General features: G+C 35.2%; 3 protein-coding genes across 3 annotated transcripts; 2 read left to right on the plus strand and 1 right to left on the minus strand.

The window, feature by feature from the left end:
• Positions 1-2,887: 2,887 nt before the first annotated feature.
• Positions 2,888-8,773, minus strand: LOC121757895 (aspartic proteinase nepenthesin-2-like). Its single transcript, XM_042153355.1, has 2 exons — positions 8,761-8,773; positions 2,888-3,282 (listed from the first exon to the last, which is right to left on the minus strand). Exons 1-2 carry the CDS (start codon positions 8,771-8,773, stop codon positions 2,888-2,890), a joined length of 408 nt encoding a protein of 135 aa, XP_042009289.1.
• Positions 8,774-9,081: 308 nt separating this feature from the next.
• On the plus strand, positions 9,082-12,686 carry LOC121757896 (MADS-box transcription factor 23-like). The gene is made up of 6 exons (XM_042153356.1): positions 9,082-9,263; positions 10,385-10,463; positions 11,399-11,460; positions 12,215-12,314; positions 12,455-12,496; positions 12,573-12,686. Exons 1-6 carry the CDS (start codon positions 9,082-9,084, stop codon positions 12,684-12,686), a joined length of 579 nt encoding a protein of 192 aa, XP_042009290.1.
• A 3,405-nt stretch (positions 12,687-16,091) lies between these two features.
• Positions 16,092-18,483, plus strand: LOC121756950 (L-type lectin-domain containing receptor kinase IX.1-like). Its single transcript, XM_042152387.1, has 2 exons — positions 16,092-17,388; positions 17,538-18,483. The coding sequence occupies exons 1-2, from the start codon at positions 16,169-16,171 to the stop codon at positions 18,382-18,384; spliced, it is 2,067 nt and encodes a 688-aa protein (XP_042008321.1). The 5' UTR covers positions 16,092-16,168; the 3' UTR covers positions 18,385-18,483.
• Positions 18,484-19,182: the final 699 nt, after the last annotated feature.

Consider the following 19,182-nt stretch of genomic DNA (forward strand, 5'->3'; position numbering starts at 1 on the left):
TAATTATTAGTACTGCATGATTATCTATCTATGATTGAATAGTGCGATTTAATCTTATAAACCAAACACACTACATATTTGTCTCAATATACAATATTGCAAATTGAATAATCATGTATTATTAGTTTAGTGGCAGACATTTTATAGCTGCAGCAGAAGCTCCTCTTATCAATTTATGAACTGCGTGCTAATTTGTGTACTTCGTTTTACGAGGATGAATATATTATAAGTACTCCATTTTCATTAATTTAATACAAAATCTATAAAATAGATTTGTGGAATATTTCGATTTCGATTTGTGGAGTAGTAATTATTGGGTAAATATGAAAACAAAGTACATTGCAAACTTTAACTCGATCGTTTTAAATAAATACAGCCTTATGGAATCTAAAGTCGCTTAATTATAGTGCTTTATTAAGCTATTCAAATTTCAATATATTCAAGTATACTATCGTCTCGATAATACCAACATTAAGTTGTTGCTCAATGATGTTAATTATTCCCTCACTACTAATTAAAATAGTAGTCCGATCCCTCTCATTTTTGGAACTAGGGTGTTTTAGTTCAACCAGTTATATTGCAGTACTAATCATAGATATCGAGTTCAAATATATATATATATAGGGTAGTGATCTATGGCAAATACTCCTTAAGCAAATAACTAGAGAACAAATCATAGCCACAAGATCAAAAAAATCAAGGGCTAATATTAATTTTCGAATTTAATGAGATATTAGCTCCCTCAATCACAAATTTACTCCATAATAACAAGTCAGGGGTATTTTGGTCATTGCACAGCGAATTAAATCCAATTTCGAAAATTGAATTCAAACCGCGTTGCGTCTTCTTCTCTTCTTCTCTCTTCTCATCTTCTCCTCGCAGTTGGCGGTGTCGCAGAAGAGAGTTTTGGTTGCGACAATGGCGGTTGCCGAAACCGTCTTCGCTCTCATCGGTAGCTCAGCCGCGCAGGAAGGTCCCGCACCGGCGCTGGCTTCCGTCGCTCACCGTCGCCGTCGCCGTAGCTTCGTTCGTCGTCGGCGCGGCGCTCAGGACCTGAGTTTTTATTTTCCTTTCTAGGCTATGGCGGAGTGTGTATGTAATATATATTGATTTGCGGTGTTTGGGGGTTTGGATCAGTTGAATTGATGTGTTTGGGGTTTTTGAAATTCTTTTTCGGTTTGTAATATTCATTCGACATTTTTATGTGTGACTTCTAACAGTGTGTATCACACTATTAGATATTCATACTGTGCATTTGATGTTAATTAGGATAAGTAGTATAAAATTGCCATTTTCTCCAAATCATATTGCCCGTAAGTTCTTACCAATTTTTATGTTATTATTATATTGATTTCATTACTTATTTTGTTGTTGTTGTTTATACTATAAACTGCATTTATACTAATTTTTTAGCTTGAGCATTTAGTATTACTTAAAAAACTGAATCATTCTAATAGTGATGTTTTTTTAAATAATAGTGAAGTTAAATCATACTCCCTCCGTCCCGTGCTACTCGCACGTTTGCTTTTCGGCTCGTCACAAAGTCCTTACACTATTTATAATTTAAGTTAGAATTAATGCATTTAATTAATATGTTAGTTTAACTTAAGAGCTCTTTTATTAAGTGATGTCTCATTACACTTAAAATTCTTTTTTAATTACACAAAAAATCAATCCCAAATTTACGGCCTAAAATGAAAAGTGCGAGTAGCATGGGACGGAGGGAGTACTAAGAGTGATGTGTTTTGTAAATAAGAGTGAAGTAAAATCATGCTAAGAGTGATGTGTTTTGTAAACAACATTGAAGTAAAATCATGCTAAGAGTGATGTGCTTTGTAAACAAGAGTGAAGTAAAATCATGCTAAGAGTGATGTGTTTTGTAAACAAGAGTGAAGTAAAATCATGCTAAGAGTGATGTGTTTTGTAAACAAGAGTGAAGTAAAATCATGCTAAGAGTGATGTGTTTTGTAAACAAGAGTGAAGTAAAATCAGAATAAGAGTGATGTGTTTTGTAAACAAGAGTGAAGTAAAATCATACTAAGAGTGATGTGTTTTGTGTACAAGAGTGAAGTAAATCATAATAAGAGTGATGTGTTTTGTAAACAAGAGTGGAGTAAAATCATGCTAATAGTGATGTGTTTTGTAAACAAGAGTGAAGTAAAATGAGAATAAAAGTGATGTGTTTTGTAAACAAGAGTGAAGTAAAATGAGAATAAGAGTGATGTGTTTTGTAAACAAGAGTGAAGTAAAATGAGAATAAGAGTGATGTGTTTTGTAAACAAGAGTGAAGTAAAATCAGAATAAGAGTGATGTGTTTTGTAAACAAGAGTGAAGTAAAATCATACTAACAGTGATGTGTTTTGTGAACAAGAGTGAAGTAAAATCATAATAAGAGTGATGTGTTTTGTAAACAAGAGTGAAGTAAAATCATGCTAAGAGTGATGTGTTTCGTAAACAAGAGTGAAGTAAAATCATACTAAGAGTGATGTGTTTTGTAAACAAGAGTGAAGTAAAATCATGCTAAGAGTGATGTGTTTTGTAAACAAGAGTGAAGTAAAATCATACTAAGAGTGATGTGTTTTGTAAACAAGAGTGAAGTAAAATCATACTAAGAGTGATGTGTTTTGTAAACTAGAGTGAAGTAAAATCATGCTAATAGTGATGTGTTTTGTTAACAACGGTGAAGTGAAATCATGCATACTAATAGTGATATATAATCACTTATTGCCATTAATTTTGAATTAAATATTTTTTGTGGCACGAGCTGGTTGTTCCACTTTGTTTTATTTAAATCTAGTGGAAATTGTTTAGCAGTCCTTCTTAAGCTGATAAAAAATAAAACAACCTCCACTCGGATTCTTTGATTAAAAAAATGTTACGAATCTAATTAATAGGAGTACTTAAATATGCACTTAAATTCGCTTATTCCACATTTTGGTATCTGTTGAGGCCGCAGCTCCCCCGTCATGTTCCTGAACGCGTCGCACAGCGCCGCATAAACCGCCGCCGGAAACCTCGTCACCGTCGTCCCCGAGTCCACGATCACCCCTTCCCTCCCCCGCCGACCAATCGCAAACGCGCCGCGCTGGATTCTCAGAGATTTCCCGCCGACGCTGATCCCGGTGAGTCCGACGTAGAGGTACAGCCACGGAGCCGAAGAAGTCGACGAGATCACCACCGACGGCAGCGGTGCAGCCGCCGAAACCGTCTGAGAAGGCGTCGGAGTGGGCGGAGCCTGCGGCAGCTCCGCCACAGAGACAGCTAGCGCGGCGCATGGATTCACTATGATTATATGTTATTCATGAATTCACATTGATGTATTGAATTCCCAAAATGCCCTTGGACAAGTTTTTTTTCATAAAAATCTGAAAGTTTGTTTAAGCCATATGATTAATTTGGAGTATTAAGATGTGTGGCTAAGATTTGTTCTCTAGTTATACACTTAATATTAGTTATACTTTGATCATCTCCCTATATATATATATATATATATAATCTATATAAGGGATGTATTCATTTCCTTTTTGCATCTTTTCTCCTATTTCCTTCTTAATCTCGGCCATTCATTATAAGGATCTAACCGCCCAAATTAATCCCAGATTATATTTAATTAATTCATTAAAAATTGTGAAAAGGCTAGTTTAGGGAATTAACGTTGGCGGTTGTTATGGAAAATCCCATAATTTTCTCTTCCAAACTCAGCGGTTATTTTGATTGCAGATCACGTTCAATTTGTGGTTCTCTTCCATGTGGTTGTAAATCCTCAATTCGTTCCATCTATCCTCAATTTCATCGGAAACCGCGTGGATGTGCTGGAGATTCGGTTTCAGAATCCTCCGCTTATCCTTCTTCCTAATCCTCAACACGAAGCTCCGGCTTCCGCTGTCTCTCCCCACTCGATTCAGCCACGAGACTCTCGTGCCGAGGAAATCGTCGTCGATCGTCTGATTGTCGTCGAGCGAAAAAACGATGTCGTTTGATTATCTGATTGTGTTGCATGCGACATACGGAGTATTCATTTTCTCCTTTGTAATTTTCTCAACATTCTCCATTTTATATCAGTGCTCCTCTAGCTCGAATAAATGCACTGACTTTTGCAACTTGCTTCACAGACTCCTCAAGGTAATTGCAATCTTTCCTGGGATCTATTACCTGCTGTTGTTTTATGTTATTTCTACTATAATTTCTATGCTATTGGATATCATTACACAATAACTAGGTTTTTGGATCTTTTACAGTTTATACGATGCTGCATTGGCATACTCCAAGCGTATCCAACATTTGGTTGTTTATAAAGGATACCAAGGTTGTAAATGGATACCATTTTCTGATTAGCTTTTCCTATCTCTATGCAAGTGGTTGTGTTTTTACAATATCTAGTAAGCAGGTTTGTTTTTTATATGCAAATTGGTCTTACTGCTAAGTGCTAAGTCCTGGGAAAGTCTTTGTTGGGACTGGACTTCTCTTCCCAATTGCTTAGTTTCTCCTGTGCCAAAGAGACAATCTATTATTGAATGCAGTGCACTCACGAAGTCACATGCACTGTCTGCAGAGAATAGCGCGTAGGTAGTTTTTTTACTGATGCACATAATGTACATATTGTATAGTATAATGCGTAGTTTTGTTTCTGTAATGCATTATTTGTGATATGTAATGAACATTTATCCCAGACCCGTTTAATTTAAGTTGTGTCGTGTTTCGATGTTTGGCGCACGTTTGTTGTTTTCCCTAAGGGTTTAACAAGCCTAGGGGCTAGGGTGTAGTATGTTCATAGTCTAAAAAACATTGTCCAAATACACGAGCTGCATTAATTCGTCTGTGTTGCACATAATGTATATTTTGTATAGTATAATGCGTAGTTTAGTTTCTATAATGCATTATTTGTGATATGTAATGAATGTGATTTACCGTGTTTCGTTGTTTGGCACACGAACAATGCATACGAATAAGATTTACCGTGTTTCGTTGTTTGGCACACGGTTCTTGTTTATCCTAAGGGTTTAATAAGGTTATGGGCTAGGGTTTAGTACGTACACATTAATAACGAATCGTAAACAGCTACTAATAATGCACCACATTGAAACGAGTTATGGATATAATTGATATGTGATATGCATTGCATACGAACAAGATGTACCGTGTTACGATGTTGGCACACGTTTCTTGTTCCCCCCAAGGGTTTAATAAGATTAGGGGCTAGGGTATAGTACGTACACATTAATTACAAATTGTAAAACAATTCGAATAATGCACCAAATTGTAGCGAGTAATGCATATTATTGACTGTATAATGCAAATTATGTGAACTGCAGTGCATACGAATAAGATGTACCGTGATACGATGTTTGACACACGTTTCTTGTTTCCCCCCACGGTTCAATAAGACTAGGGGCTAGGGTATAGTACGTACATATAGCAACTTCTTGTGTCTTGCACTAGGTCATGTTTTTGTTTTGTTATTGGAACTTTATATCTGTCATAATGCAACGTTTGGTTTTTATTTAAAGAAGTCAACTTTGTATCAGTTGTGTTCTGATGAATTATTTTATTTGTTCCCAATTTTTATTTTTTCTAGGTCATAATGCAATGTTTTAGTAAAATAATGCACTAAAATGTCTATTGCAGAATTGATATCCGATTTTAATATTCCATGGACCCCTGAATTCTGGTGAAATGATTAAATTTAAAAATTCACTTATTGGAATAAATAATGCAGCCCGTTGATATGTCTTATTCAATACAAAATTTTAAATAATGATAATTTCTTGGTAAATAATGCAACGTTTTAATCAAATAATGCACTAATTTATCTAATGTTGAATTTATATCCAGTTGAAATAAACCATGCACCCCTGAATTCTGTCGCAACGTTTATATCCACTTTAAATTTACCATGCATACTTCTTATAATGCATAATTAACTGTAAATAATGACAATATAATTACACATAATGCTCAGACTTTGCATATACACAATTATTATCGTAACGAACACTATATTGCAAATAATGACAGTTGATAAAGGAGTAATGCACAGATTGTAAAACACAATGCACACTCTTTAATGCTGAATACGAACAATTTACGCAGTCTCAAAATCATTAGCTAATATCCAAACGCACTTATTAAGTTGCGAAAAAGTACAGTTTTAAATTGAAACATCTATTCGAATATCAGTTAACCCATTAACCAAGATCTCCCTATAGCCGAACCAAGACTCACTCCAAACCATAATTCTAGTCAACTGGAATAACATCGTCAACTGCATCGTCAATGTCTGATCTTAGCCGCTTCTCTGATATGGAACAAACAAAGTAATACATCAAAACATTATCAATAAATCAGAATACATAATGCTGCTAGCATTTTACAGATTAATGCATATATCATATGAAATAATGCATAACACAACCTCATAATGCATTAAAAATTACTAATAATGCATTGTCTAAACACAAAAATGCACATGTGTTACACAGAAAATGCACAAAAAATGTACGTAATGCACATTTTAAGTTATATAATGAACAAAAAAATTTTTCTTGCTATTAGTCTGTACATCACTCATTCCAGTAAATACACCTTTCAAAAGCAAAAAAAACTACAATAGGAAAAATTAATGCATACAAACCAAACACATAATGCATAAGATAAAGCAAATAATTATCGCACATCAAATCATCAAATACACCTCCTTATCTACACATAATGCATAAGATACAGAAAATATATAGCTTATTTACTACTATGAATCAGTCCACAAGTACAATAAACCACATCAAATACACAATCACATTTTCATATTACACTGCCACAGCTTATACGGTTAATAATGCTTAATATACTTTCAGTAATGCATATATCATGGTACATAATGCACAATTTAAGTTATATAATGAAAAAAAAATTCTTGCTATTAGTCGGTACATCACTCATTCCACTAAATACACCTCTAAAATGCAACAAAAACTGCAATAACAACGACTGATGCGTACAAACCAAGCACATAATGCATAAGATAAATCAAATGATTATCACTGTAAATTCACATTTAAACATTTTATATGCAATCATCAAACTGAATCCTCTGTAACAAATAGGATATTGAAAAGCACAAGTAGCGACGCCAATATACATGAACCCTGTGATGCTTGCGAGCGTGGACGTCCTCTTTTCGACATTTTGGATCTGCCAAACAACAAAAATATAAGAGACCTAAATCCATGCCTGTTCAACACATCTCATTGACTACCCGTGATAATCATAGGCAACCATAGACGAATAAGTAGGAAATTGTGAATTTAAACAAACACGGTAAAAGCGAAGCTACATTTTTTATTTTTCGGTACTACAAAATCAAAACAAAAAAGACCCAAAATCGCAGGTCAAACAAACCTAATCGATTTGTTGAAAATAACATGAAACGAGTCAACGATGGTCGATTTGGGTTAGACGAAATCACCGGTAGACTTGAATCGCTGAAATCTGGGTTGGCTGCTGTCAATTCTTCACGCTTGAAGAACGACTAGGGTTTTAGAGAGTGGAGGGAGTGGGGCGAGTGGAATCTGATGAGAGAGTGATGAATGAGGGAGGTTGAAGAGACGGATGATTTCATATCCCTCAAAATTCGCGATTGCCAAAAATATGGCGGTTCAATTTTCACCCAATTCCTATATTACCCCCATAATGCATAAAGAAAGGACCTATAATGCAACACGGAACTATAATTTAAGAATCAAGGTGGTCCGTTGATGAATTGGATCTAACGGGTAATATTAAGAAGGAAAAAGGATCTAAGATGTGAAAAGGAGAATAAGGCTCCCCATCTATATAATCCCTCTAAACACAACAAACTAATCTTTTATGGACATAAAATTAAAAACACAATTATCTGCGTTAGTACAATTTTTTGAAAATTTACCAAAATTTATAGCACAAAGAAAAACTTTTTTTTGTTAAAGTTGAAAACGCTTCCATTTGCATTCTTAATTTTTTAGCTGGGGATATCAAGAAAAAATGGAAATATTTTTTGAAGCGTCGATATAAATTTTATACATAAATTAACGTTCTTGAATTAAAAAAATGTCTTTACCTTTTTATTGTAGTGCAATGTAATGGTTGCAAGTCGTAAAACAGTAGTAACATTTTACAAATTGAACCGTGTCCATTCAAGCTAGTCAGCAAATCCAATTTTGTGATGTATTAATAAAAACTATGATCCACTTTCGAAAATTAGTAATACAAATAAATCGATATAGATACATATTAAAATAGAAAAAATAAAAGAACACTGAAAGACGTTAGTATTTTTTCAAAATCCCACATGTCACGCTTGTACATTTCCATTACACTTGTACCCGAAAACTATGATATGAAAAGCGCCTACTTATATGCATACACGTGTCTATCATCTATTCGCTAGACAGCGGCATCAATTTTCTAAATCATTTGCACAAACCAATCCCACCCAATCAAAAAGGGGTTTTCCCAATTTATGTATGTACGAGGTAGTCACACTTCACTTACATATTTAACTCTATCAAGTACAAGAGTGAATATAGGTTCTCCACTTGCTCAACCCTAATTGGTTTCTCGTCTCATTTAAGGTTTAATATGTGTCAGAATATCAGAGCGAGTATTCAATTTAATTCAGTCTCGTATGTATCCGATCGGATAGACTTGTAAAACATGTGGTATCTATCAGAATAGCTGGTAAGTAGTCGATTAAATACAGTTTCGAATGTTCTAGATCAGACAGACCTGTAAAACACATTGTAGCTACATGTAAAATACACTTAACATTATCCTAAAATTTAAAAAAAGCTCCTAGTTTTGTAAGGAAGTTTGGCTTTGTTGAAACCACTTTCCTCCTTTCCACATAAAGCTAAGAACAATTGTCCCATAATCCTTTTATTTCCAAAGAGAGTTGTTTTCCAAATTAGTAAGTCTTCAAATTGTCCCTTATTCCAAATTTTCTTCAAATATATGTATCATGTCCCACATAATTGTATTCATATGTTTGACTTTACTTTGTTGTAGGAAGCGGAAGAATAAACCCTAGAATTGGTGTTGGGGGAGGAGATGGGGAGGGGCAAAATAGTAATTAGGCGGATCGATAACTCGACGAGCAGGCAGGTGACCTTCTCGAAGAGGAGAAGTGGGCTGCTCAAGAAGGCTAAGGAGTTGTCAATCTTGTGTGATGCTGAAGTGGGATTGATTGTGTTTTCCAGCACAGAGAAGCTCTATGATTTTGCAAGCACCAGGTTCATTTTCTCTCTTAATTAAATTAGCAATATTAATTTATTACTATGCATCTCAACCTCTAAATCTGGGAAATATATATCTACATACACATCTTAATATTATTTGAAGATCGATATGTTTTGGTACTCTATTTGATTTTACTTCTTAATATATGTATGATTGAATACATAGGGAATAAACAAATTTTGAACTCCTGCACAAATGATTAATGGCTAGAATTGTACTCCCCCCGTCTCGCACTACTTGCACTTATTTCCTTTCTGGGCGTCCCAAGTTATTTGCACTCTTTCCATTTTTAGTAACAATTTATACCTACAGCCGTAATTGTTGACTTTGTCTATCACTCATTCCTTAATCTACGTGCCCAAAAGGAAAGGTGCGAGTAGTGCGGGACGGAGGGAGTTTTTGAAATAATTCAGTGAATCCAAATGCTATTTGTTCAAATCCAATCGATGCGTTTAGCCTTACACTTTATTCTCTTCAATTTCAACCCGTAGTAACTTATCAATATCTTTTGTTTGCCACATTTTCAATTCAGATATCTTCGAAAAGTCGATGAAAAGTAACATATTTATACTTAGAAAATTAGAAAATCAGATGCATACATGAACTTATCGATCCCTATATATGAATAATGTTCTAAAAGTCCTCATTATATTAGTATAATCTTTTTAACAAGATCATAAAGAAAATTCTATTTTTTTCTTCTATTTTTTGCATTTTAGTGGTTCAATGTACTATATACACAACATGACAACAATCAATTAATCTAATCTAAACACAACATGAACATATATTAATGCAACTATTTCTATTCTACTACTCCTATATCCTATCAATCTTATATCTCGCATCCACCAAACCAATGTTGTAAAAAATTGATCCACGCACCGCCTTATAAAATCCCATGACGAAATAACGAGTCACTTGACCAGCTAGAATTTGCATTCCTAAGAATTCAGCTCCATCGCCAAAGGCACGGGGTAAATCAAACTTTTTTTGAGGTTAGATGATTTTTTTCAAGTGAAAATGTAAGAAATGAACCTTTTCGAAAAATGCTAAAAGTTCGGAACATGAACTATGATATGATCAATCCTCATGTGGTGTTAATGTTTAGCAGTATGAAATCGGTGATAGAAAGATACACGAAGCTGAAAGAGGACAATTATCGTTTCATCAATCCTACTTCTGAGATCAAGGTACACTTATTCTATAATTTTCTGATTTACTACCATGTTATTTACTTCTCACTTAACTAGAATAAAATTTGTAAATGAACAATGGAAATAATATGTGAATTGCATCTTCAAGAAAAGCAATATATTTGTGAATATTTTAGGTCATGATTGAGTAAAGTTGATATCATCACAATTTTAAGTGAATATATGTTATATGCCCTAAAACTTAAGAAGAATAATGGGATTAATGAATCTATATCGATATATGATATGAGTCATATGACAAGCCCTTTTGCTAGAAAGTACTAGTATATGGAGTTTAGGGTTTTAGCTTTAAATAAAAAGGTTGTTATAATTTACCTAATCGTCCAGCTGATCAAACTATGTTTTTGTGACATAACTGATGTTCCATTCCTTCCATTACAATATGGGGCTAGTTAATGGATATATCAGTACTGAGTTTCATTAAATTTCTTTCTCATTAGTGTTATTTTCTACTTATAACACTTTAACAACTTATTTTTTCTATCTCTTTCTTACTTACCAATTTTGCATTAAAAATTGTGTAATTCACTGTTAAGACTATTTTTCATAGAACGACATAGTATGTACTCCCTCCGTCCCATTAGAAATGAATTTATGTAGTGTTTTTTTATAAGTTAATAAGGAGAGAATAAAGTAAGAAAGATGACAAAATAGAAATGATGTTCTTTCTATTGTAGGAAACGTTTCATTTTTAATGGGACAACCTAAAAAAGGAAAACGTTTCATTTTTAACATGATTGAGGGATTATATGGCTTAGTTGAAATTGTATGCTATAATTAGTTGCAAACATATATCTGTAGGTAATAAGTAATCCATTTTAAGTTCTTTCAAGATTTTTGGGTTCAACATAGCCTTAGTGTCAGCAGAAATATGGTCAATACACTAATCATCCATTTTGTCTTTGTTGCAGTTTTGGCAGAGGGAAGCATCAAGCTTGAGGCAACAGCTGCAGTACTTGCAACAATGTCGCAGGTATGTCCAACTTTCCATATGTAGCAATAGAGTGGAGTGTATGTGCATTACAATCAAGGACAAGTTGCCGGAAAAATCATAATGTTTGGTCGAATTATGATATGTCCAACAACTTTATATACCATTATGAAAAAACATAAATTTTGGATTTATTCGCAACTATCCCACGGCGAAATAATGTGGTCTCATGTCTGTAATATATTGTTGATATTTCAACCATACGACGTCGTGTTATTTATGAGAATAAAAAACATTGTTCAACTCAACGGTAGTGATGTTCATGTATGATTTCCGAGCTGTTATATCAAATAGTACCATTTTACCAAAAAAGTTGTAGGATAATTGCGAACAAATTCAAACTTCATGGTTTATCAGATTTATAATGTTGTGCACTTCTTTGCTTGGTACAATATGTTTGTAGAAATCAGTGTTCTATTTGGAATTATCATTCCTACTAGATTAGAAATAGTCATTCATTCCCCAACCCGTGGTATTTATTATCATTCTTTGTCTTTTAAATTTTATTCTGAAAAAAAGTACCCTTCCATGCTGTATGGTTTCACAATATTTTCCTACGCAATTTTATTCTCTATGAATTTTGTTATTGTTTCCATTAGTATTTCTTATGCATACTAAGTAGATGAACTATTTTGAGTTTGTCAATCATTTCCTATTATTCTACCTTTATTTCACTCTATCATACCAAGCATGTCTAAAAGCATACCACATGCATTTTCCCGGTGAGTATGTGCAGGCGGCTTTTAGGAGAAGAGCTTTCAGGATTGAGCGTTGAGGACCTCCAAAATCTCGAAAATCAACTCGAGAAGAGTCTAAAAGGAGTGCGAACGAGGAAGGTAAAAACTATTCAAATATTTATTTAGAAAATATGAAATAAAAAGATATCAACTAAAATATCTAGTATGATTAGTCTCTATACACATATAAGGTACACTTCAATGAACGAGATTGTATCCCTAATATTCTTCTCTGGTAGGAACAAACGATGAGGGAGGAGATAAGAGAGCTACACATGAAGGTATATAACCTTGTGAGAAGTCCATATATCTCCAACTGTGTAATGTTCTTGAATAAACTTATCACTCTTGTCTCAGGCAAACCTCACTCAACAAGAGAATTTAGAACTACACAAGAAGATACACTTTGTAAGTCAAGAGAATGCCGAGCTGCATAAAAGGAACAAACCAGATGTAGTGAACTTGGGGTAATTTTACTTTCTTTTCTCTTCATTTATCTAATTAACTCATCAAATACCATTTTCTTAATTTGCATGCCCAAAATAAATGTATACTATCAAGCATGTGTATAACATTGGTTGCTTCAACAGGCTGCAACTGCATTAAGGTAGCAAGCAATGATGGATACACAACCCTAGCTAAAGTCATTGGTTGATGTTTGTGAATTGATAGTAGTACCTTCAAGAACTGAGTTGATGGTTTTCACATTGGTTGTATAAAGCAATTTGTATGTCTCTTATCCCTAGGAGGTCTTCCTCCACTAGCAGGTTTTTTCGGAAAACTTTATTTATTCTGGTGTGGATGGCGGGCAGGCCTATATTCCTTGGTTTTAATAGGACTCCTTACAAGCATTGTTTCTATCTACTATTATCTAAAAATAATCAAGTTATTAATGACTGGACGAAACCAAGAAATCACCCCTCACGTGCGAAATTATAGAAGATCCCCTTTAAGATCAAACAATTCCATCGAATTGAGTATGATTGTATGTGTGGTTTATAAATTAAATGAGCTATAATTTCGTCTAGTATACTCATCATCTCTTGGGATGAGTTTTCATTTGTAATATATGGTGTTTTAATTGAGAGAGAGCCTATGATCCAAATGGTTGTGACTTGTGACCAATGAGAACGTTTATGAGTTCGACCTGGAGTTTTTATAAACTGAACTAATTAATGATCTAATAGACTTATGGGAAAAATCAATTGGTCTTACTGCAAGCTTCAAATAAAGAAATGTCACAAATTGATAATTGTCGAAATAAAGGTTTATGGATGATACTATAGACATGCAAGTTACTGAAAAAACAAATCATAACCTTCTCATTTTTCTTACATTATTCATGAGTCCAAGTGTCCAACACCGACTTTTTAAACAGACATAATGCAAATATAGCAGCAGTCCTTCAAAGAGCTATGAATGGCTTCAACAATTACGAGTCCTGAGTTTTTCAAAAGTAAGAACTTGGGCCCATAAATTTTAAAAAAGATGAAAATTAGAATAAACACTACAAGTATTGTTGTGATATTAGGACTCTAAGATAAAATGTTGCATTTGGTTTTGACATGGATTAAAAATATACTCCATATAAATAAACTATTAAATAGTTTATAATAAAATAATAAATTAGTATCATTGTTAAATAAAAACTCTTAACTATTTGTGAGAGCGAAGAAAGACAATTAAATCGGGAAACCTATGGTTGGTGGATACAAGTTCCATTGCTGGATAAATACAACACCTAGGTATATATGAATTCCACGGGGATGGAATTTTTCTATTTTTAGTACAATTAATTTCAACTCATTTGATTTTTATGCATTGCATATTAAATTAAATAATTTTGTTGGAATATGTGACTTGTAGTAATAACTGGTTTGTCAAATGAATTAAGTTGAGCCATAGAAATTTATAAAATCGGGCCTAAAATATTTTGTCAAATTAAATAAGTTCATTTTGATCTTTTAATAGCTGGCCTTTATTTAATTTCATTTTTGGCCAAACATCATCAACACAACATCAATCGTTGACATTGTGTTGATATTTTTTGTTGCTATTATTTTATCATCTATTGACATTTTCTAACAGTGCAAATCATAATTTAAAGTTTCTACAATATTTAGAATTTGCATTTGATTACATCCCTGTCATGATTAAAGGGACAGTCGTTGCTAATGGCCCAATCTCAGCTGTTCCTCGTCTTCTTCTAAAGTATAGTAGCTTTCATAATTATGCTTATTAACTCGGTAGCTAAAAGAATGTTTAACAAGTCACAAGTTGAAGAAGTAAATGATTAATATGCCGTGGGTCCATACCATTTCTTAAAATATAAATAATAATTTTTATTTTATTTTCTTTCTCTTGCTTTATTCTCTATTAACTTAATTTATAAAATAATACTCACTATAAAGTCTCGTATCGAAAATTAAATATTTTATATTTAATCGAATGAATATGAAATAAGAAAGATCAAAATAATTGATTTCTTTTATCAATATAAAAATGATTTATTTAACTTTGAATGTGCTTGTAATAAACTTGATTATTTCGAAGAAAGAAAATGAAAATAGTAGCATGCAACCAAAAATAGAAGACTTTGGTCGCCATCTCTGACTTGTTGCCATTATATTAGTCCAAGGAAAAAAGCTTTCAGTTTCCAAACTCATACAACGACGAGTTGGCAGCTATCTTCACAGTATCCTATACCACAAGTTCAGTTGAATCGTTCATTACCAAATTCTCTCTCAGTTTGGTGTTAAATAAATGAAAAAGAGTTTTAAAATTAGTTTTATTAAAAGATTTGAAGTAATTAAGGGATAAAAATGGATTCAAATCAGCAAGGTCTAGAGGTGTATCATTATAACTACGGAAACTATCCTATTGTATAATACATCCGTCCATAAAATATTGTCCAAGTTTGATTTAGCATAGATTTTAAGAAATGTGAATTATAATAGAATGTGAACGTAAAGAGTTAATAATAAAAAAATACTTCATCCGTTCTCTCATAGTTGAGTCATTTTTCCATTTTGGAAAGTTTCCTCATAGTTGAGTCATTTCCAAATATAGTAACTTTTTTCTCTTTCTTACTTTACTCTTTCTTACTTTATTCACTTTCTACTTTATTCTCTTTATTTTTTTTCTCTCTTACCTTTTTTATCTATTTATTTAACACTCTCCCTTTCTTAAACTCCATACCTAAAAGTTACGCCTCAACTATGAGGGAACGAAGGGAGTACTTTATTTAAAAATAGAAAAAAACAAAATAGAAAACTTTTCACGGACGGACAAAAATAGTAAAACTGGACAACATTTCACAGACAGAGGGAGTACCATACCAACAATTCAATACTCTCTCCGTTTTTTAAAAATAGCAACTATTTCCATTTTAGTACGTTCTTTAAAAATAACAACTTTCAAACTTTCTATTTTAGGAAATCTTTACACCCCTATACATCAATTTATTTACCACTTATATCATAACAACTTAAAGTGAGCCTCATAATCCAGTGACATTAATTCCATTACTTTTTTTTTCTTCCTTTTATTATTCTCTATTACACCCCTATGACTGGGCTATGGCTGGCCTATCTCCATTGCTTGTCAACTAGAAATAATGCATTTCTTAAAATGTGGAGTAATATAATTTTTATTTTTTTTCTTCCTTTTACTTTATTCTCTATTTACCTAACTTAATACTCACTGGATAAAGGCTTGTATCGAAAATAAATATTTCATATTGAATGGGATGGATATAAAGTAAGAAATTTATATCAAAATAATTGATTTATTTTATCAAAATAAAAATGATTTATTTAACTTTGAACGTGCGAGTAATAAACTTGAATATTACGAAGAAAGAAAATGAAAATAGCATGCAACCAAAAATAGCGCGCGTTAAGACTTTTTATAAGAGGTGAGGTTTCCACAGCAAAAGCAGCAGCTATCCATCAATGGCGCCTTACTTTTCAATCTATCTCCTACTCCTTATCACAACCTCCACCGCCTCTCCTCTCTCCTTCAACCTCCCCGTCATCACGCCTGATCAGGCCAACCTCCAGATCATGCTCGAAGGCGACGCCCAAATCTCCGAAGAAGGCCTCCAGCTCACCACCAAAGACATCCAAGTCACTGGCCGCGCCACCTACGCTGAACCCCTGCACCTCTGGGACAAGCCCACCGGCAACTTGACCGACTTCAACACCTACTTCTCCTTCGTCATCCAGGCCACCAACTACTGCTTGACCGACGGGCTCGCGTTTTTCCTGGCTCCGGTCAATTCCACCATCCCGGAAAATTCCTCCGGCAGCAGCTTCGGCCTCGCCCCCACAGACACGTTCGTGGCGGTCGAATTCGACACGGTCTCTGATCTGTTGGACCCGCTGCCCGGCTCGCACGTGGGGATCGACGTGATGTCTCTGAACTCCGTCATGTATAAGCCGTGGAGAAAGAATCTTACGGAGGGGGATATAACTGATGCTTGGATTAGTTATAATTCTTCAAACATGAAATTTCTAGTGAATTTTACTAATAATGTAGAACTGTCTCCGTTTTCACAGACTTATTACTCGAGTGTTGAATACACTATAGATCTCCGGACTATTCTACCGGAGTTTGTCGAAATCGGGTTCTCTGCAGCGACTGGAAGTTGCTTCCAGAGAAACAATGTCAAGTCATGGAGTTTCAATTCCACTCTGGATCTGAAAATCGAAGATACGCAAAGTAATTTCACCGGCCCTGACCCCGAGGACACGCGTCCGCCATCTAATGAAACCGGCCCTGCCCCTGAACCGGCGGGAAAACCGGTCGGGTTGATTGCGGGTATATCTACGGCGGCAGCGGTTGGGCTGGTTTTGGTGGGATACTGGCTATGGAGAAGGAAGAGAGGAGGGAGAAATGGGGACGAGGAGGAGGGCGGGGATGTTTCGGCTATGGAGATGGATTTTCAGAAGGGGAGTGGGCCTAGAAGATTCTCCTACGGAGAGCTTGCGGCCGCCACGGGTAATTTTGCGGAGGAAAGCAAGCTGGGTGAGGGCGGCTTTGGCGGCGTCTATCGAGGCTTCTTGAAGAATCTAGACTCGTACGTCGCGGTGAAGCGTGTTTCCAAGACCTCGAAGCAAGGCGCGAAGGAGTATGCGTCGGAAGTAACTATCATCAGCCGGCTACGCCACAGGTATAAACATAAATTGATCGTGTTGTCTGTAATCGGAAGTGATGAATTTGGTCATTTTTCAGTTTCAAAATTTCCTCAATTTTTTTTCAAACGGACATGTTTTAATAATGTTCAAAACATCACTAAAAAATGTCAGTTTTGTACAACAGGAACCTCGTACAACTCATAGGCTGGTGCCACGAGAAGCGTGAGCTTCTTGTGGTGTACGAACTCCAACCAAACGGCAGCTTAGACTCTCACCTCTTCAACAAAAAAAATCCCCCTTTGAACTGGGAGACGCGGTTCAAGATTGCACGGGGGCTCGCGGCGGCGCTACAGTACCTACACGAGGACTGGGAGCAGTGCGTGGTCCACCGAGACATCAAGTCGAGCAACGTCATGCTCGACTCGGCCTTCAATGCCAAGCTTGGTGACTTCGGGCTGGCCAGGCTCGTCGACCACAACAAGGGGTCGCAAACAACGATCCTAGCCGGCACCATGGGGTACATGGCACCCGAGTGCGTGATGACGGGAAGGGCAAGCAAGGAGTCAGATGTGTACAGTTTCGGGATAGTTGCGCTGGAGATTTCGACGGGGAGGCAACCTATTTGGGGGAAAGTGAGGACGGTGGAGCGGGTGTGGGAGCTGTACGGGACGGGGCGGACGTTTGAGGCGGCGGATGGGACTTTGGAGGGGTGTGGAGGGTATATTGAGAGTGAGATGGAGAGGTTGATGGTGGTGGGGTTGTGGTGCGCGCATCCGGATTATGGACTTCGCCCATCGATGAAGGAGGTGGTGCGGGTACTAGGGTTTGAAGCGGTGCCGCCACCGCTACCGTCCAAAATGCCGGTGCCTACCTATGGTACTCCGCCGCCACCATCTAGTATTCCGTCTTTGATCTATGCATCTGATGCGACTTATTCGTCTTCGGGTTATAGTTATGGCTCGACGACCACTTCTTCTTCGGGTGCATCTGTTTCTGCTTCCGCGTCTGCATCGCTATTGTTTACGAGATGAGATGATGTAATACAAGGGAAAAATACTGAAATACCACACGTATTGTACCAAAAAAATATCGAAATATTTCAGTATGATAACAATATGAAATTTCACATACGTAAACTGCGGCATATCGAAATTACAGTATACCAAAAATTACAGTATAATATACCGTAATTTAAGATATATCGTATATCCCATTATCGAAATATACAGTAAAAATGATATATACCATGATTACCAAATTTATTTATATATATTAAATGTATTTATACATAAATTTGCTATTTTACTCTATCCACTTGCTTAAAAGAATATTTTCTATTCACTTACTCTTTGTAAATAAAAAAATTAGTATATCTTAGTCAAAAACCTATAATGAGATGAGATTTGCAGTATTCTTAGAACTATTTTCCTACTCTATTTTGAGTTTTAGAATCTTATCAGGTGATCTTAAGGGACATGAGCCTCCCACTTAAGGGTGTCAAATCGTGCGTTGTAATATCTCTAAAAAGGGCCTAGTTAGAAATATATTCTTTTGTGTTAGAAATAAACCGTTTTCAAAAATGAGAAAAGAAAGGTTTAAAACTTCATGATAATGTTTAGCAATATTGTTTACAATAAGAATATGATAAGAAAATGAGAGTATATAAGAAAAACTGTGAAAATTAAAGATTTGGAAATGTTTGTTTATTGCTGCAAAAAGATGCCTACAGGGCCCGAGTCGGATCCATAAGGACATTTTTATGTGGGAGGAGGAATGGGACACAACCAGACCGCGCCAGCTATGCCCAAAAGCTTGGCCATGGGCTGAGA

The sequence above is a fragment of the Salvia splendens genome, chromosome 12, assembly GCF_004379255.2.
Source record: "Salvia splendens isolate huo1 chromosome 12, SspV2, whole genome shotgun sequence".
Lineage (NCBI taxonomy): Eukaryota > Viridiplantae > Streptophyta > Magnoliopsida > Lamiales > Lamiaceae > Salvia > Salvia splendens.

Excerpts from the sequence above, each read along its gene's own strand:
- LOC121757896 (XM_042153356.1), top strand. The coding sequence starts at position 9,082 with ATGGGGAGGGGCAAAATAGTAATTAGGCGGATCGATAACTCGACGAGC. Across the intron at positions 12,315-12,454 it reads AAGGAGTGCGAACGAGGAAG|GAACAAACGATGAGGGAGGA; the intron begins GTAAAAACTATT and ends CTTCTCTGGTAG. Across the intron at positions 12,497-12,572 it reads TAAGAGAGCTACACATGAAG|GCAAACCTCACTCAACAAGA; the intron begins GTATATAACCTT and ends CTCTTGTCTCAG.
- LOC121756950 (XM_042152387.1), top strand. The coding sequence starts at position 16,169 with ATGGCGCCTTACTTTTCAATCTATCTCCTACTCCTTATCACAACCTCC. Across the intron at positions 17,389-17,537 it reads ATCAGCCGGCTACGCCACAG|GAACCTCGTACAACTCATAG; the intron begins GTATAAACATAA and ends TTTGTACAACAG.